Raw genomic sequence first — 27,958 nt, forward strand, 5'->3', positions numbered from 1 at the left:
TGGAGCCTGCCTTTGGGGTGAGCCTCAAAGCACCAGTCTCCTCTGCTTTAGGAGGAGAAACCCCTCCCTGTCCTGCACCAGTCCCCTCTCCATCACCTCGCTGGGTGGCTCAGGGTTTATGAGGTGGGGACGCCCATAAGAACAGGGCCTGGTTCCTGCCCTCTCATCCCAGAGGAGAAACAGGCATGTAAAGAGACTGTTCTGGAACAGCAGAGTAGTGTTGAGACTCCAAGGAGAGGCCAGTGGTGGAGGGAGGGGCAAGGAGGGTGCAGGTATGCAGGCTCTGCCACACAGCCAGCAGGCCAGGCAAGCCTCCACAGGACATCTTGCAGAAGCAGAGCCTGGGCTCAAACCCCACTCAGCGGCTGTCTCTGGGACGGGAGGTGGCCACCCTCCTGCAGGACATAGAACCCCTCTCTGACCCACTGGGAGCAGCCCAGGGCAGCTCCATGAGTGTGCCCTGTGACTCTGCACCCTCATCTGCAGGGTGCATCATCTGCACCTCATCTTGGCTGAAGCCCAGAGCCTGCCAGCAGGACTTCCTGGAGGAGGCCATGCCACTTGGGTATCAGATGGCAGAGGCTGTCCCGGGATGAGGTGGTCAGGCCCGGCACAGCAGCACTGTCCAAACACAGACTGCCATCCTGGAAAGAACCCAGCCCGCAGACACACTTACTGCCCCTGCTCCTTCACATCCAGGCCCTTGGGCAGGCTGGGGCCCTTCTTCTTCATCCTGTGGCTGGGGATCAGCTCCACTGTACGAAAGAGGGTCCCGCATTAGTACCCACATAGCAGGGTGGGGGCCGCCACTACAGATGCCACCTCCTTGGGCCCTCCCTGTGGTGCCCGCCTGCACTACCGGGGAGGCAGATGGGGGAACCAAGCCTTCGATGGCTCCATAGAGAGTGCGAGGACGCAAAGCGGGGCGTGGACATAGAGAGTGCGAGGACGCAGAGCGGGGCGTGGACCTGGAGGCGCGGGGCAGTCCACAGGCTCCAGGGAGGGGCTTCACTCTTCAGTCTGCTGCTCCACCTGTGTTGTGTCTTAATTCATTTCAAGGTGCTTCAAATTTCCCTTTTGGGTTCTTCTTAAACTTGCTATTTAGACATGTGTTATTTTATGTGAGTTTCCCAAATGTCCTTCTGTTAGTCATTTCTAATTAAATTCTATTGTGGGCAGAGTATATGAAATGTATTATTTCTATTCTCTTTATTTAAATGGTTTGTGATCTATGTATGGTCTATCCTGGAGAATGTCTCCAGGACACTTGAGAAGAATACAGATTCTGTTGCTGTTGGGTAGAGTGTTCTAGAGATCTGATAAGTCTGATAGGCTTGTATGGTTCAACTTCCTGTTTCCTTGATGACCTTGGGCCTAGTTTTTTGATCAATTGTTGAAAGTGAGGAACTGACATTTCCAACTATTATTGTTGAGTTATCTGTTTCTCCATTTCTGTGACTTTTTGCTTCATGTATTTGCGTGTCTGTGATTCGGTGCATATGGGTTTATAATTGTTATAGCTTCCTAATTGATGACCCTTTTATCATAAAATGTCCCTCTTTATCACCAGTAGCATTTGTAAGTCTATTTTTTTTCTGATATTAGCACTTCCAGCCTTCCTGTGATTGCTGTTCCCATGGTAGTTTTTCATCCTTTAACTTAGTCTGTTTGTATCATTGAATTTTTTTTTCTTTTTGAGACAAAGTCTTGCTCTGTCACCCAGGCTAGAGTGCAGTGGCGTGATCTTGGCTCACTGCAACCTCTGCCTCCCAGGTTCAAATGATTCTCCTGCCTCAGCCTCCTCAGTAGCTGGGATTACAGGTTTGCACCACCATACACGGCTACTTTTTGTACTTTTAGTAGAGACAGGGTTTCACCATGTTGGCCAGTCTGGTCTCAAACACCTGACCTCAGGTGATCCATCCTCCTTGGCCTCCCAAAGTTCTGAGATTACAGGCATGAGCCACCACACCTGGCCTGTATTATTGAATTTAACATGTGTGTCCTGTAAATATCACATAGATGGATCTTCTGCTTTTATCTAATGTGACGATCTCTGCCTCTTGTTTAATATATTCACATTTAATGTTATTAATGATATACTGTAGTTGGATTTACATTTGATATTTTGCATTTTGTTTTCTTATGTCTTCGAATTTTTCTGTTCCTTTATTCTTCCTTTACTCTTCTGCATCAAGTGGATTCTTTTTGTTATATTATACTTTAAGTTCTGGGATACATGTGCAGAACGTGCAGGTTTGTTACCAAGGTATACACATGCCATGGTGGTTTGCTGCACCCATCAACCCATCATTTACATTAGGTATTTCTCCTAATGCTGTTCCTCCCCTAGCCCCTTACCCACCAACAGGTCCCAGTGTGTGATTGTCCCCTCCCTGTGTCCATGTGTCCTCATTGTTCAACTCCCACTTAAGAGTGAAAACATATGGTGTTTGGTTTTCTGTTCCTGTGTTAGTTTGCTGAGAATGATGGTTTCCAGCTTCATCCATATCTCTGCAAAGGACATGAACTCAGCCTATTTATGGCTGCATAGTATTCCATGGTATATGTGCCACATTTTCTTTATCCAGTCTATCACTGATGGGCATTTGGATTGGTTCCAAGTCTTTGCTATGGTGAATAGTGCTGCAATAAACATATGTGTACATGTGTCTTTATAGTAGAATGATTTATAATCCTTTGAGTAGATACCCAGTAATGGGATTGCTGGGTCAAATGGTAGAGCTTGTACAGCCAAGACAATCCTACGCAAAAAGAACAAAGCTGGAGGCATCATGCTACCTGACTTCAAACTATACTACAAGGCTACAGTAACCAAAACAGCATGGTACTGGTACCAAAACAGATATATAGACCAATGGAACAGAACAGAGGCCTCAGAAATAATGCCACACATCTACAACCATCTGATCTTTGACAAACCTGACAAAAATAAGCAATGGGAGGGAAGGGTTCCCTATTTAATAAATGGTGTTGGGAAAACTGGCTAGCCATATGCAGAAAACAGTCAGGACCCCTTCCTTACACTTTATACAAAAATTCACTCAGGATGGATTAAAGACTTAAATGTAAGAAATAAAACCATAAAAACCCCAGAAGAAAACCTAGGCAATACCATTCAGGACACAGGCATAGGCAAAGACTTCATGACTAAAACACCAAAAGCAATGGCAACAAAAGCCAAAATTGACCAATGAGATCTAATTAAAATAAAGAGCTTCTGCACAGCAAAAGAAACTATCATCAGAATGAACAGTCAACCTACAGAATGGGAAAAAATTTTTGCAATCTATCCATCTGACAAAGGGCTAATATCCAGAATCTACAAAGAACGTAAACAAATTTACAAGAAAAAAGTAACCCCCTCAAAAAGTGGGCAAAGGATATGAACAGACACTTCTCAAAAGAAGACATTTATGCAGCCAACAAACATGAAAAAAAGCTCATCATCACTGGTCATTAGAGAAATGCAAATCAAAACCACAATGAGATACCATCTCACGCCAGTTAGAATAGCAATCATTAGAAGTCAGGAAATGGCCAGTAATGGTGGCTTACGCCTGTAATCAGCACTTTGGGAGGCCAAGGCGGATGGATCACAAGGTCAGGAGATCGAGACCATCCTGGTTAACACAGTGAAACCCTGTCTCTACTAAAAACAACAAAAATTAGCTGGGCATGGTGGTGCGTGCCTGTAGTCCCAGCTACTCAGGAGGCTGAGATGGGAGGATGGCTTGAACCCGGGAGGTGGAGCTTGCTGTAAGCCGAGATTGTGCCACTGCACTCCAGCCTGGGCAACAGAGCGAGACTCCATCTCAAAAAACAAACAAAAAAAGCCAGGAAACAACAGATGCTGGAGAGGATGTGGAGAAATAGGAACGCTTTTACACTGTTGGTGGGAATGTAAATTAGTTCAACCATTGTGGAAGACAGTGTGGTGATTCCTCAAAGATCTAAAACAAGCAGATTCTTTTTAATGTAATGTCTTAATTTATCTAATAATTTTGAACTGTATTTTTGAGTTCTTTCCTTAGTGGTCACATCAGCCTTTACCATATGAATCTTCTTTTCTTTTCTTTTCTTTTTGAGACAGGTTCTCACCTTGTCACCCAGGCTAAAGTACAGTGGCATGACCATGCCTCACTGCAGCCTCAACCTCCCAGGCTCCAGTGATCCTTCCACCTCAGCCACCTGAGTAGCTGTGACTACAGGCACATGGCACCATGTCAAGCTCGTTTTTAAAAAATTTTTTTGTAGAGACAGGGTCTTGCCATGTTGCCCAGGTTGGTCTTAAATTCTTGGACTCAAATGATCCTTCTGCCTCAGCCTCCCAAAGTGCTGGGATTATAGACATGAATCACCATGCCTGGCCTACCATATGAATCTTGACTGGTCATAATCAGCTTCAGACCTATACTAACAGCAGTGAGATATTAAAAAGTTATTCCTATATAACTCTATTTCCTTTTCTGCCTTTTTGTGATATTATTACACATTACATCTATAAAGGTTATAAATCCAGCATTATAAGATTATTACTTTATATAATTTTATGTATTCTAAAGAAGCTGAGAGAAGAAAGGAGAAAACATACATATTTATAGCTTTAGTTATATTAAAATTATTTACCATTTCTGGATCTCCATTTCATCTTCTCAATTTGAGTTATCATTTAAAGTCATTTCTTACCACAACAGAACTTTCCCCCTGCCCACTTCCTTTGTACTGTTATTGCCAAAGATAATACATTTCTATATGTTATGGGCATATACACATATGCAACCACACACGCATGCACACACACATAATATATAAATTCAATGCATACATATATATATACAAATTGCTTACATATAAATTATTTTTAAATTGCTTTTAAAGTCAACTAACAAAGAAGAAATATGCATTTATATTCTTCTTTACAATTAACTTTGCCAATGCTCTTTGTTCATGTGTATTTAATTCCCACCTTAAGTCACTTGCTTTCAAAATACTTTTAGTATTTATTTTAAGGGAAGGCTGTAACAACCAATTCTCACAGGTTTTATCTGGGAATATGTCGATTTCACTTTCATGCTTGCAAGTTAACTTGCTGGACATAAGATTCTCAGTTAACAGTTTATCTAACTCTGAGCACTTTGTTTTTTGTTTGGTTACTTTCAATTTTCTTTAAATAGAGACTGGGTCTCACCATGTTGCCCAGGCTGGTCTCAATCTCCTGGGCTCAAACAGTCCTTCTGCCTCAGTCTCCCAAAATGCTGGTATTACAGGCATGAGAGCCACCATGTCCAGCCATCTTTGAGCATTTTGAATATGACATCCCACTGTCTTGAGTCTCCTCTAACAACCTTTCATTGCATCCTTTTATTATTATTTACACAAATTTGTGGAGCACATCAAAAGTTTTGTGACATGTATATACTGTCTAGTGATCAAGTTAGGGTATTCGGATGCCCATCACCTGAATAAAATACATTTTTGTTAAGTATAGTAATTCTACTCTGCTCTAAAACATTGACTTTATTTCTTCTATCTTACTGCATCTTTGTACCCTTTAAACCTCTTCTCTTCATCTCTCTACCCACCCTTCCCAGTCTCTGTTATCTATTTTTCTACTCTCTACCTCCATGTGTTCAAAATTTTTAGCTCCCACATAAAAGTGAGAACATACGACGTCTTTTTGTGCCAGGCTTATTTCACTTAAGATACTAACCTCCAGTTCCACTTGTGTTGCTACAAATGACATGATTTAATTCTTGCCTATGTCTGAACAATATTCCATTGTGTATATACACCACATTTTCTTTTTGTTGTTGTTGTTTTGTTTGTTTTTGAGATGGAGTCTCGCTCTGTCACCCAGGCTGGAGTGCAGTGGCGCAATCTCGGCTCACTGCAATTTCCACCTCCTGGGTTCATGTCATTCTCCTGCCTCAGCCTCCCGAGTAGCTGGGACTACAGGCGCCCACCACCACGCCCAGCTAATTTTTTTGTATTTTTAGTAGAGACGGGGTTTCACCGTGTTAGCCAGATGGTCTCGATCTCCCGACCTCGTGATCCACCCGCCTCGGTCTCCTAAAGTGCTGGGATTACAGGCGTGAGCCACCATGCCCGGCCACCACATTTTCTTTATCTATTTATTTGCTGATGAACATTTAGGTCAATTCCGTATCATAGCAATTGTGTATTGTGCTGCAATAAATAGGCGAGTGTAGATGCTCCTTTGATATACTAATTTTTTCCCCTTTGGGTAGATAGTAGTGTGATTGCTGGATCAAATGATAATACTATTTTTTTTTTGTAGAAATCTTCATACTGTGTTCCATAGTGCCTGTACTAGTTTACATTCCACCAGCAGCATATAACAGTTCCCTTTCCTTGGCATCCTTTCCACCATCTGTTATTTTTTTGTCTTTTTATAATAGCCATTCTGACTGATTTGCATTTCTCTGATTAGTGATGTTAAGCTATTCTTTTTTTGTTTTTTAGGCATAAGATGAACAGATGAGCATTTTTTTCATACGACCACTGGCTGTTTGTATGTGTTCTTTTGAGAAACGTCAATTCATGTCCCTTACTCAAGTTTAATAGGATTATTTTTTCCTGTTGAATTGTATGAGTTCCCTGTATATTCTGAATATTAGTCTCCTCTCAGGTAAATAGTTTGCAAATGTTTTCTCCATTCACCAGGTTCTCTCTTCGCTATGTTGATTATTTCTTTCATTGTGCAGAAGCTCCTTAGTTTTATTAAATCCCGTTTGTCTATTTTTGGTTTTGTTGCCTGTGTTTTTGAAGTCTTAGTCATACTTTCTTTGCCTAGATCAATGTCCAGGAGAATTTGCCCTAAATTTTGAGTATTTTTATAGTTTCAAGTCTCGTGTTTAAGTCTTTAGTCCATGTAGAGTCTTTTTTATATATGGTGAGAGATAAGGAGGGTCCACTTTCATTCTTCTGCACGCGGCTATCCAATTTTCCCAGCACCATTTACGGAAGAAAGTGTCCTTTCCCCAATGTATGTTCTTATCAGCTTGGACAATGATCAGTTGGCTGTAAATATATGGCGTTATTTCTGGGTTCTTTATTCTGTTCCATTGGTCTGTGTGTCTATTTGTATATCAATACATGCTGTCTTGGTTACTATAGCTTTGTAGTGTATTTTGAATCCAGGTAATGTGATGTCTCCAGCTTTGTTCTTTTTGTTCTGGACTGCTTTGGCTATTGGAGATCTTTTTTGGTGCTACATGAATTTTAGGATTGTTTTTTCTGTTTTTGTGAAGAATGGCACTGGTATTTTGATAGGGATTGTATTGACTCTGTAGATTGCTTTTGGTAGTATGGTCATTTTCACGATATTAATTCTTCCAACCCATGAACAAGGGATGTCTTCCCATGTTTTTGTGTGTCCTCTTCAATTTCTTTCATCAGTGTTTTATAGTTTTCCTTATGGAGATCCTTCACCTCTTTGGTTAAATTTATTCCTAAGTATTTTTTGTAGCTATTGTAAATGTGATTGCCTTCTTGATTTCGGTCTTGGCTATGTCATTATTGGGGTATATAAATGCTACTGATTGTTTTATCCTTTACTTTTGTAACCTGCAATTTTACTGAATTCATTTATGAAACCTAAGAGTGTTTTGGTGGAGTCTTTAGGTTTTTCTAGATATAGAATAATATCATTAGCAAAGAGGGACAATTTCGCTTGCTCTTTTCTAATGGGGATGCCTTTTCTTTCTTTCCCTTGCCTGATTCCTCTGGCTAGGACTTCCAGTACTGGGTTGAATGGGAGTGGTGAAAGCGGGCAACCTTGTCTTATTACAGTTCTTACAGGAAAGGCTTTTAATTTTTCCCTATCATGATGATGTTAGCTGTGGACTTGTCATATATGGCCTTTATTATTTTAAAGTATGTTCCTTCTGTGCCTAGTTTCTTAAGAGTTTTTATCAGCTGGGCATGGTGGCTCACACCTGCAATCCCAGCACTTTGGGGGGCCGAGGCAGGCAGATCACCTGAGGTCAGGAGTTCGAGACCAGCCTGGCCAACATGGTAAAACCCCGTCTCTACTAAAAATACAAAAGAAAAAAAAAAAATAGCTGGGCTTGGTGGCAGGTGCCTGTAATCCCAGCTACTCTGGAAGCTGAGGCAGGAAGAACTGCTTGAACCTGGGAGGCAGAGGTTGCAGTGAGCTGAGATCATGCCACTGCACTCCAGCCTGGGTGACAGAGCAAGACTCTGTCTCAAAAAAAAAAAGTTTTTATCATGAAGACTTGTTGAGTTGTATCTAGCGTTTTTTCTGCATCTATTGAGATGGTTGTATGGTTTTTGTCCTTCATTCTGTTGATGTGATGTATCACATTTATTAATTTGCATATGTTGAACTATCCTTGCATGTGAGGTATAAGCCTCACCTAATCTTCTGAAAGTGCTGTTGGATGTGGCTTGCTAGTACTGTATGGAGAATTTCTGCATCTAGATTAATCAGGAATATTGACCTGTAGATTTTCTGCTTGTGTCCTTGTCTGCTTTTGATATCAGGGTGACACTGGCCTGATAGAATGAGTTAGGGAGAATTCCCTCCTCAATTTTTTGGAATGGTTTCAGGAGGATTGGTATTAGTTCTTCTTTATATATTTGGTAGAATTCAGCTGTGAATCTATCTGGTCCTGGGCTTTTCCTTGTTGACAGACTTTTTATTGCTGATTCAACCTTGCTACTCATTATTGGTCTGTTCAGGTTTTCTAGTTATTCCTCATTCCATCTTGGTAGACTGTATGTTTCCAGGAATTTATCCATTTCCTCTGGGTTTTCCAGTTTGTCATATAGTCTCTGATGATCTTTTGTATTCCTGTGGTATCAGTTGTAATATCTCCTTTTTCATTTCTGATTTTATTTACAGAGATTCATTTCTTCAAATAAGATATGAAAGGAGAAATTTATTTTCTCTTCTTGGTTAGCCTAGCTAGCAGTTTACCAATCTTGTTTCCAACTTTTTAAAGAATCAACTTTTTATTTGACTGATTCTCTGTATTTTTTCTCTGTTTCATTTAGTTCTACTCTGATCTTTATTTACTTTCTTCTTCTAATTTTGGATTTGATTTGTTCTTGCTTTTCTAGTTCTTTGAGGTACACTGTTAGATTGTTAGTTTGTAATCTTTCTAATTTTTTGCTGTAGGCATTTATTGCTATAAACTTCCCCTCTTAGCCCTGTTTTTGCTGTATCCCACAGGTTTTGGTATATTGTGCTTCCATCTTCGTTTGTTTCAATACATTTTTTTATTTCCATCTTAATTTCTTCATTGATTCAATATTCATTCAGAAACATGTTTAATTTCTATGTTTGCAAATTTGTATACACATAGTTGTATATATTTGTATATAAATATGTGTATAGTATACATATTTGAATAGTATATGTATTTGTATAGTTTACAGAGTTCTTCTTGGCACAGACTTCTCATTTTAGTCCATAGTGGTCTGAGAAGACACCTGATATGATTTTGATTTTTTTAATTTGTAGAGATTTGTTTTGTTCTCTAACATATGGTCTATCCTGGAGGATGTTCCATGTGCTGATGAAAAGTATATTCTGCATTTGTTAGATAAAATGTTCTGTAAATGTCTGTGAGGCCCATTTGGTCTGATATCCTGTTGCAATCCAATGTTTCTTTGTTTATCTTCTGTCTAGATAATCTGCCTAATGCTGGGAATGTGGTATTGAAGACCCCCATTATTACTGTATTGCAGTATATATCTGCCTTTAGATTAGTAATATTTGCTTCATGAATCTGGGTGCTCCAGTGTTGGGTGCATATATATTTAGGGTTGTAATATCCTCTTGCTAGATTGATCTCTTTATCATTATATAATGACTTTTTTTTTTTTTTTTTTTTTTTTTTACTCTTCCTGACTAAAAGTCCATTTTTTCTGATATAAGTATACCTAGTTACTCCTGCTCACTACTGGTTTATGTTTGCTTGGAATATCTTTTTTCATCCCTTTATTTCAGTCTATATGTGTCTTTAATGATAAGGTGAGTTTCTAGTAAGCAGAGTCATTTTTGGATCATGGATCATTTTTAATCTGCTTAGCTATTCTATCTTTTAAGAGGGTACTTTAATTTGTTAATGTTCAAGGTTATTCTTGATACCTAAGGCTTTGTTCCCACCATGTTGTTTTCTGGTTGTTTCATATACTTCTTGTTCCTTTCTTATAGTTTGGCATTGTGCTTAGGTGGATTTCTATAGTGGTAGCATTTAAGTTCTTTCTCTTCCTCCTTTGTATAACTACTTTGCCAGTGACTTTTATACTTTGGTGTGTTTTCATAATGGTAAATGTTGTCCTTTAACTTCTACGTTTAGGACTCCCTTGAGCATTTGTAGAATTGGTCTAGTAGTAACGAATTACCTCAGCATTTGTTTGTCCAAGGGTGACTTTATTTGTCCTTCATTTATGAAAGATAATTTTGCTGGATATAGTATTCTTGGGTGACAGCGTTTTTTCTTTCAGCATGTTGAATATACCATCCCATTCTCTTATGGCCTGTGAGGTTTCTGCTGATAAATCTGTTAGTCGGCCGGGCGCAGTGGCTCAAGCCTGTAACCCCAGCACTTTGGGAGGCCGAGACGGGCGGATCACGAGGTCAGGAGATCGAGACCATCCTGGCTAACACGGTGAAACCCCGTCTCTACTAAAAAATACAAAAAACTAGCCAGGCGAGGTGGCGGGCGCCTGTAGTCCCAGCTACTTGGGAGGCTGAGGCAGGAGAATGGCGTAAACCCGGGAGGCGGAGCTTGCAGTGAGCTGAGATCCGGCCACTGCACTCCAGCCTGGGCGGCAGAGCGAGACTCCGTCTCAAAAAAAAAAAAAAAAAAAATCTGTTAGTCTTAAGGAATTTCCTTTATGGATGACTAGACGCTTTTCTTTTGCTGCTTTTAAGATTTTCTTTGACTTTAGACGGTCTGACCATAATGTGCCATGCAGAAGATCTTTTATTGTTGTATCTTCCTGTGGTTCATTTGAACTTCCTTTATCTGAATGTCTATATCTCTTGCTAGACTTGAGAAGTTTTCATCTATTATTTCATTAAATTAGTTTTCTTTTTTTAAAAAAAACTATTTATTTTTAGAGATAGGGTCTTGCTGTGTCACCCAGGCTGGAGTACAGTGGCACAATCCTAGCCCACAGTAACCTCAAACTCCTGGGCCCAGCCTCCCAAACAGCTAGGACTATAGGTGCATGCCATGATACCCAGCTATTTTTTTTTCTTTTTTGTAGAGATAGGGTCTTGCTATATTGCCCAGGGTGGTCTCAAATTCCTGGCCTCAAGCAATCTTCCCACCTTGGCCTCCCAAAGCACTGGTATTATATAGGTGTAAGCCACCACACCTGGCCCTAATTCATTAGTACATTTTCTAATCCTTTGTTTCTTTGCCCTTAAGGATACCAATAATTTGCAAATTTACTTGCTTTATGTTGTCCTAAATATCATGAAGCCTTTGTTTATTTGTTTTTATTCTTTTATCTTTACTTTTGTTTGATTGGATTATTTCAAAAGACCTGTCTTCAAGTTTTGAGATTTCCTCTGATTCATCTAGTCTATTGTTGATGCTTTCAAATGTATTTTGTATTTCCTTCAATGAATTCTTCAGTTCCAGAATTTTGTCTGTTTTTTTTTTTAAATGTCTCTTTGATAAATTTCTCATTCATATCCTTGTTTTTCTGATTTATTTGTATTGTTTGTTCAGTATTCTCTTCTATTTTAGATCCTTTAAAATCAATTATTTTTTTTGTTTGTTTGTTTTGTTTTGTTTTGAGACAGAGTCTCACTCTGCCGCCCAGACTGGAGTGCAGTAGCACAATCTCGGCTCACTGCAGCCTCTGACTCCTGGGTTCATCATTTCTCCTGCCTCAGCCCCACGAGTGACTGGGATTACAGGCATGTACCACCACACCCAGCTAATTTTTGTACTTTAGTAGAGACAAGGTTTCACCATGTTGGCCAGGCTGGTCTGGAACTCCTGACCTCAAATGATCTGCCTGCCTCAGCCTCCCAGTGTTGGAATTACAGGCATGAGCCACCGCACCTGGCCTAAAAATCAGTATTTCAAATTCTTTATCTGGGATCTCAAAAATTTCTTTTTGGTGGCCGCGTGTGGTGGCTCACGCCTGTAATCCCAACACTTTGGGAGGCCGAGGCAGGCAGATCATCAGGTTAGGAATATAAGACCAGCCTGACCAACATAGTGAAACCCCATCTCTACTAAAAATACAAAAAAATAGCCAGGCATGGTGCTGCGCGCCTGTAATCCCAGCTAGTCAGGAGGCTGAGGCAGGAGAAACACTTGAACAGAGGTGGCAGAGGTTACAGTGGGCCGAGATTATGCCACTGAACTCCAGCCCACTAACATCCCTGTCTCAGATCACAGAAGTACTCACTTCCCAGCACCAGACACTGCCACCCCAGGCCTTGCTCGGTTCCTAGCCCCTACTGTGGGAGCATACCTGGCTTGCTCCCGTCCCAGCAGTGACAACTTGAGTTTCCATAATACTCCATAGTCCCAGGGCCCGTGGGTCCCAGGATAGAATGTAGTTTTCCAGAGGCTAGTTTTGAAAATGGTGACTTGCTGAGGCCACTTAGGTCTCAGAAAGGGTGTGGAACCCAGTGCAACCTTTCTTCCTGGAGCTCTTCCATCCCACAGTCTCCTGAAAGTTTCCTATATTAGCTTCAAGGGTTGGGAGGGTCAAGGGATTGTCCTGCCAGGATTGCATGATTCCATGGTGAGGAAGTGGGCCACTGGAAATCTACTACTCACCTCTTCCCTACACTGGGAATTCACTCCTGGTGCCCAGCCGAACCCAGTCAGAGAGGCGGCCTCTCCTCCTCCTCCCCCACTTTTTGTGTCCCCTGTCACTTCTCTGTTGAGTTCCAGCATTCTCTCTTGGATAAAGTACTTGGAGTGTGACTGTCTATACACTGCTCTGGTTCTACTAAGTGGAGAAACTGGGCATGAAATGCTTCTTATTAGCCATCTTGACCATCCCCCAACCAATTTCTTCTGATGAGATGCCGGCTAGCTGTTAATCTTACTGGGATTTCCTTGTAAGTTTTGAGTTACTTTTCTCTTGCTGCTTTTAATGTTTTCTCCTTGTCTTTGGCTTTCAGTATTTTAACTCTGATATGTCTGTTTTACGAATCTCCATTTTATCCTACTTGAAACTCCATTAAGCTTCCTAGATACATAAATTATTTTTAAATACATTTAGAAAGTTTTTATCCATCATTTCTCCAAACATTTTTCCTGCTCCTTTCTCTCTCACCTCCGCTTCCGGTACTCTAATTATATACATATTGGTGTGCTTGATGGTGCCCACTTTCCCCTGATGATCTCTTCATTTCTCATCATTCTTTTTTTCTCTCTTGTTGGTCTCCCACTTTTCTCTGAGGACCTGTTCATTTTCCTTCATTCTTCTCCCTTGGGGCTGGATATTACTATCTGTTTGTTTATTTGGTTAATGACCAGCTGGGTTAATTGTGTGAAATACATTTCTCTCCTGCAGTATAAAGCTTCTGATGTTCCTTCTCATGGAAGGCAGCCTTGGGTTTGTCCAGTGACCCTCAGGTGACAGTGGTTTGGACAAAGATCTCTTTGACTCTCTCCTTCCATGACCATACGCTCCTGTTTAGTTCTGATAATTGCTGGCTGACTGTTCATAATTTGCAACAGTGCCCTGGGTATAAATGGCTTCCTAGGCTGATCCAATTAGATCAGAGCTCATTGAAGGGATAGTTCCCAAGGTCAGTATTCAAGATTTGTTCTGACCACAGGAGGGCTCTTCCCAGCTATCTTTCCTCATTTTTCTCTGGCATACTTTATAGGTAATACAAACTATAGTATATAATTGCTGGCAGATGATAGTTTCACCTGTATTTCCAGTGAGTTTACCAATCTTCTTGATATTGCCCATCATCACCTCCAGTAATTCTTACTGCACCACCTCCTGGCCATCTTGGAAGCTGCAGATAAGAATGGAGCCTCCACCTCCTGGCCATGTTGGAAGCTGCAGATAAGAATGGAGCCTCCACCTCCTGGCCATGTTGGAGACACACTAAGTCTGGAGCAATAGGAACTTAGCCTCAGCAACAGGTAGCTGGGGGCAGGATGAGAATTACTGACATCCATGCCCCCTTCTACTGGTGTTCTTGGCTGTACCCATCTGGAATAGAGTTCCTGCCTCCGTGAGCTGGGAGGGTGAAAAGGAAGGTAGATCTTGGTTTAATATCACAGACATTCTCTGTTCTTACTGAGTTTTAAAAGATTTTATTGAATAAATGTTTCTTTATATACTGTGTGCTCTTTAGATCAGTCCTTGTGGTGTGTGAGACTTGTTACGATCACAGGAAGGCTTCTCCTGTCTTTCTCTTTTCTTAGTTTTCTCTAGCAATTAGCCATTCTATACTTTAGTCTATCTCCAGTGAATTTACCAATCTCCTTCCAATTGCCTCTCAACATTAGGCTTGAAGTTGTCTTTGCTCTGTTAAAAATGAAGTTGGTTTCTTTGTGATGCCAGGTGTGAAGCTCACTGTTTTATGGTGTGTCTCTCCCCGGGCAGAATCGCTGAGCCAAGGCTCTGGAGCTGGGGGTCGGGACAATGGGATACTTCTCCGTAAGTGACACCCCCATTTTAGGACCTAATCTCTGATGGACAGGAGGAGGCAGTAGATGTGGGTCTTCTCAACTTGCCTCTTCCTGCCTGGTCCTCCATCCATGGGCCAGTACAAGCCTGATTAGAACCCCAGTATCCTCAGGGGTGTCATGCCCAAAGCAGAACCTATATCCCCCAAGTGGGGCTCTACACAAATGGAGGCCTCACCTTGCAGGCCCCCTGGCCATGAAGTAGCCTCAGCAAAGGTGCATCCATGTGTACTGGTGGGCGAGCCAGGTGGGGGGAAGTTTACGCTTGTGTCAAGGGGAAGTTAGTATGTGTGTGTGGGGGGCACATATTATGGGAGTGGCTTGTGGCTGTGTGCATGTGTGAGACATGGGTGGCAGTGGATGACCTGGTATATAAGTGAGGGCCGGGGTTGGATGGGGCAGGTGTTGGGGTGGGGTGCGGGTTTATGCGAGGGTGGGCACATGTGTGACAGTACATAAGTGAGTTTGGGAGGTGGGTGGGGGGTGTCCATATGTGTGTGTAGATGTATGCAGACCGTGGTTGGGTGGGATGTGGGGAAGCAGTGTGCTGTGTGGGTGGGGACAGGCATGTGTGTGGGTAGGTGTGCAGATAGCTGTGGGGGTGGGGCTGAGGGATTTCAGGGCATACATGCTGGGGAGTGTGCAAGTGTGTGGGTGGGCATGTGGCTGGTAAATATTTGTGGGGACATAAGCATGCGATGTGGTTTGGATGTGTCCCCTCCAAATCTCATGTTGAACTGCGGGCCCCCTGTGGGAGGTAGGGTCTGGTAAGAGGTGACCGGATCGTGGGGATGGATCCCTCATGAGTAGCTTAGTGCCATCCCCTTGGGGACGAGTGAGTTCTCAGTTAGTTCACATGAGAGCTGGGAGTTTAGAAGAGCCTGGGACACCCCTGCCTTCTCTCTCCCTCCCTCTCTTGCCATGTGATGGACAGGCTTCCCTTCGCCCTCCATCGGGAGTAGAAACTCCCTGAGGTCTCCCTAGAAGCAGATGCTGGTACCATACTTCCTGTGCAGCCTGCAGAACCACAAGCCTATTAAACCTCTTCTCTAATTACCTGGTCTCAGACGTTCCTTTACAGCAACGCAAACGGACTAACAGCATGTGGAAGTGTGTGGGGCGGAGCACTGTGTGCTGGGAAGGCATCTGGGGGGTTGCTCAGTGGGGGACTGTATGGGACTGAGGACTCAGTGTGGAGGGTGGGATCAGCAGGTTCGTGTGTGTGTGTGCACACACGTTAACACGTGACAGGTTTTTATGTGAGGAGAGGATGGGTGTGGGTGTCAGTGTGCATGGATGTGTAAGTGGGTCTGTGTGTACGAGGTAGACATAAGTAGGTAAACGTGGGGGTGGGAACATGAGGGGGTATGTGGCGGTGGGGGTGAGTAGGTGGGTGGGGATGTGGGGGTGGGGAGTGAGTATCTGGGAGTGGGGGTGACCAGGTGGGTGGGGGGTGGGTATGTGGGGGTGACCAGGTGGGTGGGGGGTGGGTATGTGGGGGTGACCAGGTGGGTGGGGGTGGGTATGTGGGGGTGACCAGGTGGGTGGGGGTGGGTATGTGGGGGTGACCAGGTGGGTGGGGGTGGGTATGTGGGGGTGACCAGGTGGGTGAGGGTGGGTATGTGGGTGTGGGTACATGGGGAAGTAGACATCAGTAGATGGATGGTACGTTTGTGGGGTGGGTGCATGTGGGGAGCTGGGGATGTGTGGGGGTGTGCAGGACGCACCCTGTAGGGGTGTGACCATGCAGGGGAGCACCACTCCAGGCCTCGGGCCCACATGCCCTGTGCTGGGTGGACTGGAACTCCCTACAGGGCTCCCGCAGCGGTGCCTAGTCCTCTCCTGGGCGTGGGGCCCCTCTGACCTGGGCCCTGGCCCTAGGCCACCAACTCCGCTTCCCAGGGGAACCTCCCCAGTCCAGACCCCTCTTCTCAATCTCTCCTGCACGAGCTCCTTGGAGGACGGGACACAAAGGGGCTGGGCCAAGCCAAGCTGACGAGCCAGCCCCAGGAAGGCTCCTCCAGAGCCCCAGGGGGTCCAGATCTCCAGGGATCACAGCCCCAGGCATGAGGCCGGAACCCTGCCCCGTGGAGCAGAGCAGAACAGGGCCCATTGCTCACCTCTCTTGCACAGGTACAGCCACGTGGGGTCCCACTGGCTCTCCTTGGCAAAGACAGCTCGCCGTAGCTGCGAGCCCATGTACTCCAGGAGCCGCTTCCGTGCCAGGAACGTCTCGCGCTCCGCCGGCATCAGCGTGTGGAAGGGGCAGTGGGCAATCTTCCGGTCCTGCACACAGCGCCAGGGTCACCACAGGGTCCCGGGCTCGCCCCTCACTGCGGGGGTGACTCTGGGTGATCGAGGGCCCCTCTCGGCTCTTATGATGTATAACTGAGGACGAACCCTGACAGACACACAAAGCTGGGAGCACACACAGCTGCACCTGGCATGAGCTCGGCACTTTGGGGGGGTTGCCTCTGCAGCCAAGGGGCTGCTCTGGGGGAGGCACTAGGAACCTTGAGCCCAGCTTTGCCCCAGAGGAGCTAATGCCCCAGCCGGGGGTCCTGCACATGACCCACACTCCCCCTCCTTCCTCACAGGAGGCTCACCACCTACCTGGAAGAATCTGAAATAGCCATAGTCCACAGCTGTGCCCACCGCCACCTTTTCCCCCTGTCTGAGCGTCACGGGCTTCAGGATGTCGGCCCCGTGATCGATGAGTCGGTCAATCTGTGGAGAACAGAACCAGGTCAGATGCGCAAGGACACCCTGGCTACTGGGAGCAGTGAAGACCGCCTGAGAAGGGCCACGGTCACCTGCAGTCCCCACCAAGGCCACCCTCGCAGGTGTGCAGCAGTGCCCAGGAGACAAACGGGGAGAGGGAGACGGAGACGGGGCTGACCTCATGGACAAGGAGTTGGGGCTGAGCCTCGCCTAACGATGTCACAGTGAAGTCAAGGCTAGGCCACGCCTCGGGGAGCCCTCCCTGGTGCCCGACTCGCAGCACCATAGAATCAATGGAGTCTGTGAAGTCCGTTACAGTCCTGCTCCCCTCAGGCTGTCAGTGACATGAGGGCAGACACCAGGCAGCTCTTGTTCTTCATCAGATCCCAACACGCCATGGGGGTGCTCAACAAGACAGCAAGTGCACGTGTATGCTTGTATTTGGTGTGTGCGAGGTGGGGGGCCAGTGCGTGGGCATGCATGGGTATGTGTATGTGTGTTCATGGCTGAGTGGGTGTGAGTGTGCCTGCATGTAGGTAGGTGTGTGGATGCGTGTGGATGTGTGTGTGTGCATGTGTGGGGCTAGTGGGTGAGTGTGTGTGGATATGTGCATGCATGCTCATAGGTGGGTAGGTGTGAGTGTGCCTGCATGCATGTAGGTGTGCAGTGTGGGTATGTGCACCTGCATGTGTGTCTGTGCATGAGTGGGGGCTAGTGTGTGTGCATGCATGATTAAGGGCACACATGTATGTCTGAGTCCAAGCATGCCTGACAAATGTGTGAATGCATGAGCTTGTGTGCATGTGTGCCTGACTCATGGCAAACATACGACAGCAATGGTCTCTGGCTCAACAGGTACAACAATCCCATCCAAAGCAAGGATCATCTAAAGAGGCTGCCCCTCCTGACATGGGAGGAGGCAAGTTCTATCGGGGGCCTGGCAGGCTCAGGGCAGCCCGTGTGAGTGAATGAAAACCAAGCCGTCATCTGTGGAAGGCTCACTGCTGTGTGCATGGGGGCCTTGCTAGCCAAGTGCAAGCAGGGCCATGATTTGGTGAAACACAACTCCCCCAGCGAGATCCCCACTCTCTGTGACATGCATAACACACATTCCACACAAACACAGCAACCCTGCTTTCTCAGCAACACACGAGAACAATGCCCTGGGCATGGCACCAGGCACAGTGCGGGACGGCGGAGCAGCCAATGCCACCAACACCAGTGGCCAGCCTGGCCTGAACGGCTGACTCCCTGGCGCATGGGGGCACGGGTGGAGTTTATACACAGATTCCTCAAGGCCAAGTGAGGCCAGGCAAGGCATACGCCAGGCACAGGAGGCGGCTGTTTTCCACTGCTCCCGAGGATAGAGCCACCCAGATCCACCCATGACACCCCCGTCTTCTTGACTCTTCCTGCTGAAGCCATGATAACATGCCAAAAACCCCATGAGTTGGTTCCCTGCTGGACATGCCTCCGAGGCCCCCCCACCTCATCAAATCTTTTTCAGGAAAGGTGGGCAGACGGTGGGTGAGTGAGGGCTGCCACAGGTGCTTGGTGATGGACAGGTGGGTGGATGATGGATTGACCCTTCCCTGCCCAATGTTGCTGAGGGACTTGCCAGCCCAGCCCCATCCCCCAAGTGTTGTTTTTGTAGGGCACCCAGGCCTCAGTCCTGCCACTGGGACAGCTTCTCTGGACAGCTCTGCCTGCGTAGTGATGCAGCTACCCTACCCCACCCCGCCCCTGGGCTCCCAGGACTGGCCACTCGGCAGCAGCTGGGATTCACCCCTTCGTCTCACCCTGCTGGGCACCTTCTCCCCTCTGGCCAATGCTCCCCTCCAGACCCTCACCTCCCAAGCACCCCCATCTGAACTTTGACATCATTGCCTCCACCTCACCCCCCAGGCACTCTGCCCCACCTCCATGGCACAATGACCCCGTTCCCCTGCTGAGGCTCCCCAGGCATGCCCTCGGCTGCAGCTGGATAACCTCGCCCCTCCATCCCCGGAGCCCGCCTCTCCAGTGGCCCTGTCCTCCATGCCTCTTCAGACCCCAGCAGCATCAGCACCCTGCAGGAACCAGCCCTGCCCAGGGGGCTCCGCCTCTGAGACCACAGCCCCTGCTGAACAGCACCGGGAGGGAAGGCTGGGACCTTCCCGGGAAGAGGAAGGGGCGGCCTGAAGCTGACCGGCCCGGCGTGTGCCTCTGAGGAGTCTGTCAGGATCAGTGGGCTTGAACACGGATCCTTCAGTCGGACTTGCTCTGCTCTCAAATTAAGGAAATTTGGGGCCCCACATCTAAGCAGAGCCTGCCCAGTGAGAGGAGCTAGAAATGTTTGTGAGAACAGGATTTTGTCCCCCGGAGGCCAGAGAAAAGACGGTGAGGGAGGGACTTTCTAAAGGTCCCTGGCTGATGAAAGCTCCTTTCCGCAGTGGTTTTTCTCCAAACACTGCTAACCTATGTTCTGGCAGCCCCTTCCTCGGCCGTTCAAAGACAAATGTGGAGCCCATGCCTGGTGCTGCAGCCATCCACGTGCCGGGGCCTGGGGAGTCAGGGGGGCCCGGAGCTCGAGCTTCACGCGTTCATTTATGGGACAATCTTTAGAAAGTTTAGTATGAGAATATTCAGGAGGCCTGGTGACCCCAGACCCTCAACAAGCTCCACCTCAGGCCTGTGCGTCCCACGTGCTCACCACGGGCCAAGGCCAAGAACAGCAGCCAAGGAGAAAGGAGAAGAAGACTGAAAACGCCGAAGCCGTGTGTGGTGGGTTCGCTTGGGTCCCCTAAAAAGGTAAGCTGAAGTCCTAACCCCCGGGATCTGTGAACATGACTTTATTTGGACATAGGGTCGTTGCAGATGATCAAAGTAACATGAGGTCCTTAGCGTGGTAGGTGGTCCAATATGACCATTGTCTTTTGAGAAGGGACGTTTGGCTGCAGAGACAGACGTGCATGCAGGAGAACACCATGAGCTGAGGAGGGCAGAGGTGGCCAGCCAGCCCCCAGAAGCCACAGCAAGGTCTACACCAGGGTCTACACCAGGGTCACAACCCTGCAACACCGCGACCGTGGCCTCCACCCTCCAGGACCAGAGCCAGCTCACTTCTGTGGCTTAAGCCGCCCAAGCTGTGGTCTGCTGCAGCAGCCACAGGAGCGCCAGAGGAAGAGCCCCTGAAACAAGGTTCTGCCACAGCCTGACCAGCAAGACGTGGTGGGAGATGGAGGCATCGCCAGGACCTAAGTAGCCCAGGCCTCTAGCAGAAGGGTCCTGCAGCACCACCGTTTACGTACACCCCCCAAGCCAGGGCACCCCTAGGGTTTCAGGGACTCCATGGACTCAGGTCCCACGAAAGCATAGTAAGAGAAAAGCACCAGATTTTCCAGGAGGCTACGGAAAAGTATTTCTGAAAGTTCCTAGCTGAAACTATAAAACTCTTAGAAGAAAACATAGGAAGAATCTTCATGACATTGAATTTGGCAATGATTTCTTGGCTATGACACCAAAGGTAAAGGCAGCAAAAGAAAAAATAGACAAGCTGGACTTCATGAAAATTAAAAACTTTTGTATATCAAAATATTTGTAAACTACATACTCGATAAGGGATTAACATCTAGAATATATAGAAATGTCCTAAAACTCAACAATAATAATAAAGATTCAAAAATTGCCGAAGAAGTTGAATAGACATTTCTCCAAATAAGATACATAAATGGCCAATAAGCACATGAAAGACGTTCAACATCACTCATCATTAGGGAAATACATATCAAAACCACAATGAGAAGGCTGGCGGGGGTGACTTCCGCCTGTAATCCCAGCACTTTGGGAGGCCAAGACAGGCGGATCGCTTAAGGCCAGGAGTTTGAGACCAGTCTGGCCAACATGGCAAAACCCTATCTCTACTAAAAATACAAAAATTGGCTGGGTGTGGTGGTGGGCGCCTGTAATTCCAGCAAGAATCTTGAACCCAGGAGGTGGAGGCTGCAGTGAGCCGAGATCACATCACTGCACTCCTGCCTGGGCAACAGAGTGAGACTCTGTTTAAAAAACAAACAAAATACCACCTCGCATCCATTAGGATGGCAACTATCAAAAAAACAGAAAAGAGCAAGTATTGGTGATAGTCTGGAGTGACTGGAACCCTGTCCACTGTTGGTGAGAACATGAAACAGTGCAGCTGTCGTGGAAACAGTACGGAGGTTCTTCAAAACATTGAACATATGGCTGGGTGCGGTGGCTCAGGCCTGTAATCCCAGCACTTTGGGAGGCCGAGGTGGGCGGATCACTTCAGGTCAGGAGTTCAAAGATCAGCCTGACCAACATGGTGAAATCCCGTCTCTACTAAAAATATAAAAATTAGCTGGGTGTGGTGGCACACGCCTGTAATCCTAGCTACTCAGGAGGATGAGGCAGGAGGATTGCTTGGACCTGAGAGGCGGAGTTCACAGTGACCTGAGATCATGCCTCTGCACTCCAGCCTGGGCGACAGAGTGAGACCTGGACTCAAAAAAAAAAAAAAAAAAATTAAACATAGAATGATTATACCATAGGACCGAGCCATCCCACTTCCAGGCAAGTTCCCAGAAGAACTGAAAGTGGGCTCTTGAAGAGAAACGTGTCCATTTGTGCCACTAGCGGCATTCCTCACAACAGCTCAAACGTGGAAGCAGCCCAAATGTCCATCAACAGAGAAACGGAGAAGCCAGATGTCGTCCCTGCATCCTGGGGGGTATCACTCAGCCTTGAAAAGAAAGGAAATCCTGACACCAGCTACCCCATAGATGAACCTTCAGGACAGGGTGCTGAGTGAAAGCCAGTCACAAAAAGAACAAGTACTGTGTGCTTCCATGTATGTGGGGCGTTTCACATTCACAGACAGAAAGTAGAATGGCCAGAGGCCGGGGGTGGGGAATGGGAGCGAGTGTGGAATGGAGACAGAGGCTTCATTTCGCAAGATGAAGCAGCTCTGGAAAGGGAGGGTGATGACAGCTGCACAGCAATGAGAACAGACTTACCACGACACGCACACCTGCAGTGGTTAAGATGGTAAACTTCATGTTACAGGTATGTCACCGTAATGTTTTTGAAAGGCAAAACATTATAGGTATGTTACTGTAATGTTTTTTGGCAAACAAAAAATAAAAATGAAAAGAGATTTTTTCCATGACCAACCTGATAAATCCTCATGGCAAGCTGTAAATGAAGGGGAGTTCCCTACTTTGGTGAAGGACACAGTTACCAGAAATGTACAGAAGGCGCCGCAGACACGGTCCCGTGGCCAGGGACACGCTGGGATGCTGTCACTCAGGTGGAACCCGGCTCAGGCAATGAGGAAACGGGAAACAGATTTAAAATACTGGAAAGGGGCCGGGCGCGGTGGCTCACACCTGTAATCCCAGCACTTTGGGAGGCCAAAGCGGGCGGATTACCTGAGGTCAGGAGTTAGAGACCAGCCTGGCCAACATGGTGAAACCCCGTCTCTACTAAAAATACAAAAATTAGCTGGGCATGGTGGCGCGTGCCTGTGATCCCAGCTACTTGGGAGGCCGAGGCAGGGGAATTGCTTGAACCTGAGAGGCAGAGGTTGCAGTGAGCCGAGATGGCACCTCTGCACTCCAGCCTGGGCGACAAGAGCGAAACTCCGTCTAAAAAAAAAATTGGAAAGGAAGAGATAAATCCAAAGGGATCAGTTGGAGAACTCTTAAACTAACAGAAATTCAGTCTGTTAAACAGACTACAGGACCCTGATAGAAGTCACTCTAGGAAGAGGTAAGAGAATCCACATAGAGATAACAAAAGCGAATCGAATTCTGCCATATTAGTGTTTTTACAACTGGCTGATGGCATACAGATGATAAAAAATGTTTTTATATTTTATAAATAAAAAATAGGGGGCACTGGGAACCCCCTAACCCCTGACAAAGTGCCGGGAGCCCCCTAACCCCAGACGAGGTGCTGCGGAGCCCCCTGACCTCAGACGAGGCGCTGGGGAGCCCCCTAATCCTGGACGAGGCACTGGGAGCCCCCAACCCCGGACAAAGTGCTATTCCGTATGTTCAAGACACATCTTCCAATCAGCGTCCACACACAACAACGCTGCCCCCTGAGCTGCCTCTCCCGTCTTGTGTCCTTTTCCTGTTCACTCAGACTTAGATGAACAAGAGACTGGTCATCAATCCTGGGCCCCATGAAGCTCAGAAAGCACATCGGGGCCCCTCCCAGCCCCCAGGTCCAGAAATGGTGCCGACTATCCACACACACTGTTTCATTCCATCCTCTGCCACCTACGGAAAGCTGACCATGGCGTCCCTGCATAGTCTATCCCAGACGGAACAGGGTCTTAGGAAGAAGGACAGGAGCCTTAAAATCAGATCTGGAAACAGCATCTCAAGATAAGAATCTCAGTTCTTTAAAGTAAAGCTACCCTTTTGTGGCATCAAACAACCTTCCAGATGCCCCCTCTTCCAGATGCCTGAGTCTCGCCCCCGCTTCCAGACACCTGAGTCTCGCCCCCCTCCTGCTTCCCCCTTTCTCCCTCAGACAGGTAAGAACCAAAGTGCGTATCAAGATGGACTGAGGAAAGCAAGCTCCTGGGTGGTGCCCACACCAGGCGCAGGACAGGCTGGCACAGGCAGAGAGCAGCAGGCAGCAGGCCACAAAGGGAGGCCCTGCCTGAGCCGAAGCCGCCGAGAGTTCCCGGAGCCATGTGGGAGGGACACTCGAGGGACGTGCCTAGGGCTCAGGACAGAAAGTGCCTCCAGCGCGGGCAGGACTTCCCAAGTGTGAGCTTCCACCCAAGAAAGCCGCTCCCTGTGGCCGGGGACAACGCCGCACACCCCCGCCCAGCAGCTGTGTGGACCATTGAGAAAGCCAGGATTGTGCAGCTGGACCACGGTGAGGCCTATGTGTATCCTGAATCCTGTTTTCACTGAGATAAAGTTCAGGGAACCTTTCTGTCTGGTCTGTTGAGTGGATCTGCCACTTCATAATTTTTAAGGCCTGTAAAATATTAAAAGCAGACAACATTTTGTCTTTTCTCCACTATTTAGACCACCAAGGCTTGGAGAACACAGAACAAATGATCCACTGCCGATCAGGAATGAGAGTCAGGCAGAGAAGTCCATGAGGGCCCCACTCCCAGAGCACCCATTCCCCATGCTCAGGGCCAGCCCACCTCATACTCCTCCCTCCCCCCACCCAGGACCACCCACCCTCCCGTCCCCCTCACCAGGGCCACCCAGCCCTCACACCCCTCACCAAGGTCACCCACCCTCACACCCCTACCACCCAGGGCCATCCCAACCTCCCGCCCCCCTCACCAGGGCCACCCCCCACCCTCACCAGGGCCAGCCTTTCGTCCACGCTCCTCTGGTGCTCATAGGTCAGGTCACAGGCAATACACAGGGCGCTGCCCAAGCCTTTGGTTAGGGGCAGGTTGGGGTCCGCTCCGTGGGTCAGGAGCTCCTTCACAACCTGGACATACACAGACAGGCTCATCAGTGGCCACCATGTCACCTCCCCTGACAGTGGGGAAGTCCCCAGAGCTGGGCCACTACAGAACTAACCCCTGAAAGCAGGAGCTTCACGGAGGCCACTGCTGGCCCTTCCCATAGATCCTTCCCACGGTGGGTCCCGCTGTTGGCCTGTCCCACAGAGGATGACGCTGGGCGGGGAGGGGTCCCATGTCTGGTCTGTTAGGGAGGAGCTGGAACTCCACCCAGGTGGGCCGGTTCCAGCACCTTCTCTGTCCCCTGACATAATGGGGACTCTCCAGGGTCCCAGCTCCCACCTTGCTCTCCAGCCCTGGAGAGAGCCAAGCCCAGGGGCCAGTGCCCCCAGCACAGGGTTAGGGGCACATCTGCCTGGTGCCCAAGCTGTCTGCCTCTGCCCCGGAACACCAGTGTCACTGTGACCACTCGGCCAGATGCAGAATGAGGCACACCTCCCTTCTCCCTACTGTGCCCAGCCACCAGCTCAGATTCCACCGAGGAAGGACAGCCGTGGCCAGACACAGGGCCTTAAGTGTTTGGCTCCCACAAGCTTCTGCCCCTCAGAACAAAGCTCTCTTCCCTCCATACCCTTGCCTCTAACAGGACCTAGCCCTGAGCTAGGACCCCACATGACTTATTGAATGGATGTCTCTGTGCAGGACAGAAGGAAGCAGGGAGCAGAGATGCTGGCCTCTGCAGAAGCACCTGGAAGCCCCATTCTACATCAGCTTTTACAAATTCTATGAATGCCTTCAGCTTTTGCAGACCTCTGCTGAAATGTCACCTCATCTGAGTAGCACTTCATGCCACTCTGCTAATGTAGCCTATCTTCCCATCATTCTCCATCCCCTCACTAAGCTTTATTTTCTTCATAATACTCGTCATTTCCTGAAATTGTGTTACATACTAGTTTACGGTCTGGCTCCTCCAACTATAATATAGAATCCTTGAGAGCAGAGACTTTAATTCAACACCTAGTGCTTAGAATGGTGCCTGTCAGGTACAAAGCAGATGCTCAGTAAATAACAGTTACATGATAGATGGATGAATGGATGAATGGGTGGATGGTAGATCCTTCCATCTGGGTGAATGAAGGATGATGATGTCTAGGTAGGTGGGTGGGTGGATGGATGGATGGATAAATAGATGAATGAATGGATAGGTGAACGGTTGAGTGGATGGATGAGTGGATAGGTAGTTGGGTTGATACATGAGTGATTGGTTAAAAGGACGGATGTATAGATGGATAGATGAGACGATGAATAAGTTGAATAATGGATGAATGGATGAGTGGAGGGTAGATGGACAGGTGAGTAGATGGATAAGTGGATGAGAAGTTGGGTGGATAGATGGATGGATGAATGGAAGAATGGGTGGATGGGTAGACAGGTGAGTGGAAGAGTGAGTGGATGGGTAGTTGGATGGACAGATGGGCGGATAGATGGATGGATGGATGGATGGATGGATGGATGGATGGATGGATGGATGGACAAATGGCCAACAACTTCAAATCCCGATGACTGATGGGGTGGGCGTTAGAGATGGAAACACATAGGTGCTCAGGTCTGTGGGTGCAGAACATGCTCACCAGGTCATTCCCACTGGCAATGGACAGGGAGAGCGGGGAGTGGCCACTCCATAGCAGGTTAGGATTTGCTCTGTGGGATAGGAGGAGCTGGACTACGTCCCTGGCACACTGGTTGGGGAGAAAGGCAGAAGCATGACAGGTTAGAGAGGCACCCCCACCCCTAAGGAGCACCTAACAGTAGTTATTAATTTAAATGCCATGAAATCAATGTAGTCACTCAACGGCACTTCCTCCCAACCATTACCTTGCCTGGCACAAGGTGTTCAAAACTGTGGATGGAAGGATGGATGGACAGGTGAATGGATGGGGAGGTGGATGGAGCTTCAAATGGAGAAGATATTTTCTAAGCATTCATCATTTCCAAATGAAAACTAGGAGGATATTGATGCATAAGTTGATTTAAAGTTTGTTTGAAAGGACAAGGGACAGTCTGGACCACATGACCATGTGGCAGGTCCTGGCATACAGCAGGTGTGACTGGAGAAGCACCTCCTCCTCCAGGGCTCAGTGACCATAGAGGACGGCCTGAGTGTAAAGAGCCCCACCCTCGGCTGGTGGAGCACTCTCTGCACCAGGAGGGCAGCCCCATCCATGCCCTCCCTGCCTCCTGCCCTCCTCCCGGATCTATGCCCTCCCCGCCTCCCTGACACTTCCCCTATCCCTGCCCTCTCTGCCTCCCTGCCCTCCTCTCCCGTCCCTGTCCTCCCTTCCCGTCTCCCTGCTCTCCTTCCCCATTCTTGCCCTCCCTGCCCCCCTGCTTCCCTGCCCGCCTCCCCCCATCCTTTCCCTCCCTGCCCTCCTCCCCAACCCATGCCCTCCCTGCCTCCCTGCTCTCCCCAATGGTCTTGCCCTCCCTGCCTCCCTGCCCTCCTCCCCCCATCCTTGCCCTCCCTGCCTCCCTACCTTCTGCCTTCCTCCCCCAGCCTTTCCCTCCCTGCCTCCTGCCCTCCTCCCCCATCCCTGCCCTCCCACCTCCCTGACTCCTCCCCGGGAACCCCTCTGCTTTCCTTTCCATTCTCCCATCCTTGCTCCCGTCAGAATGTCCCATTGTGCAACCCTCAGCTGCTCCCTTCTCTTCCTCGTCTTCTCCCAGAAGTGTTCACTAGGACCTGACCTCTGCGACTTCTCCTCCCCCACTGCAAGGACTCTTCTCTGGCCCAGCTCCCTCTCCCAGTGCTCTGCTGGGACTGTGGCCCTCAGATGTGGCAGACCCCACGTCTGGCTGGCCCAACCACCACGCACACTCCCCTTTCCCGCAGCCTTGCTGGCCAGGCCAAGGAGGTACCCGCAGAAGTCTGCTGAGGGGCTCCTGGGAAAGTGACCCCCTTTCCCCTCCCTTCTGGGATACAGATGTGATGGCTGGACTGCTGCAGCCGTCATGCCCACAGCACTGAAGTTCCACCTGCTGGTCTGTCACAACGACAGTGCCACATTCAATGTCTCCTTTTATT

General features: G+C 47.8%; 1 protein-coding gene across 18 annotated transcripts in view; it reads right to left on the bottom strand.

Moving 5' to 3' along the window:
- LOC105473787 (ankyrin repeat and MYND domain containing 1) overlaps window positions 1-27,958 on the bottom strand; it is a 94,261-nt gene that overhangs the window by 20,771 nt on the left and 45,532 nt on the right. For 9 of the 18 annotated variants that reach the window (XM_011727828.3, XM_071073726.1, XM_011727826.3 and 6 more), the window contains 5 exons: window positions 26,508-26,615; window positions 24,771-24,902; window positions 17,322-17,435; window positions 16,829-16,994; window positions 677-755 (listed from right to left, as the gene is read on the bottom strand). In XM_011727828.3, coding sequence (XP_011726130.2) covers window positions 677-755; window positions 16,829-16,994; window positions 17,322-17,435; window positions 24,771-24,902; window positions 26,508-26,615 — 599 coding nt within the window. Of the gene's footprint in view, window positions 1-676; window positions 756-14,139; window positions 14,650-16,828; window positions 16,995-17,321; window positions 17,436-24,770; window positions 24,903-26,507; window positions 26,616-27,958 lie in introns of those variants that run through there. The other 9 variants (XM_071073725.1, XM_011727832.3, XM_071073724.1 and 6 more) reach the window with 5 other exon arrangements.

This window comes from Macaca nemestrina, chromosome 11 (assembly GCF_043159975.1).
Source record: "Macaca nemestrina isolate mMacNem1 chromosome 11, mMacNem.hap1, whole genome shotgun sequence".
In the NCBI taxonomy this organism is placed as follows: Eukaryota; Metazoa; Chordata; class Mammalia; order Primates; family Cercopithecidae; genus Macaca; species Macaca nemestrina.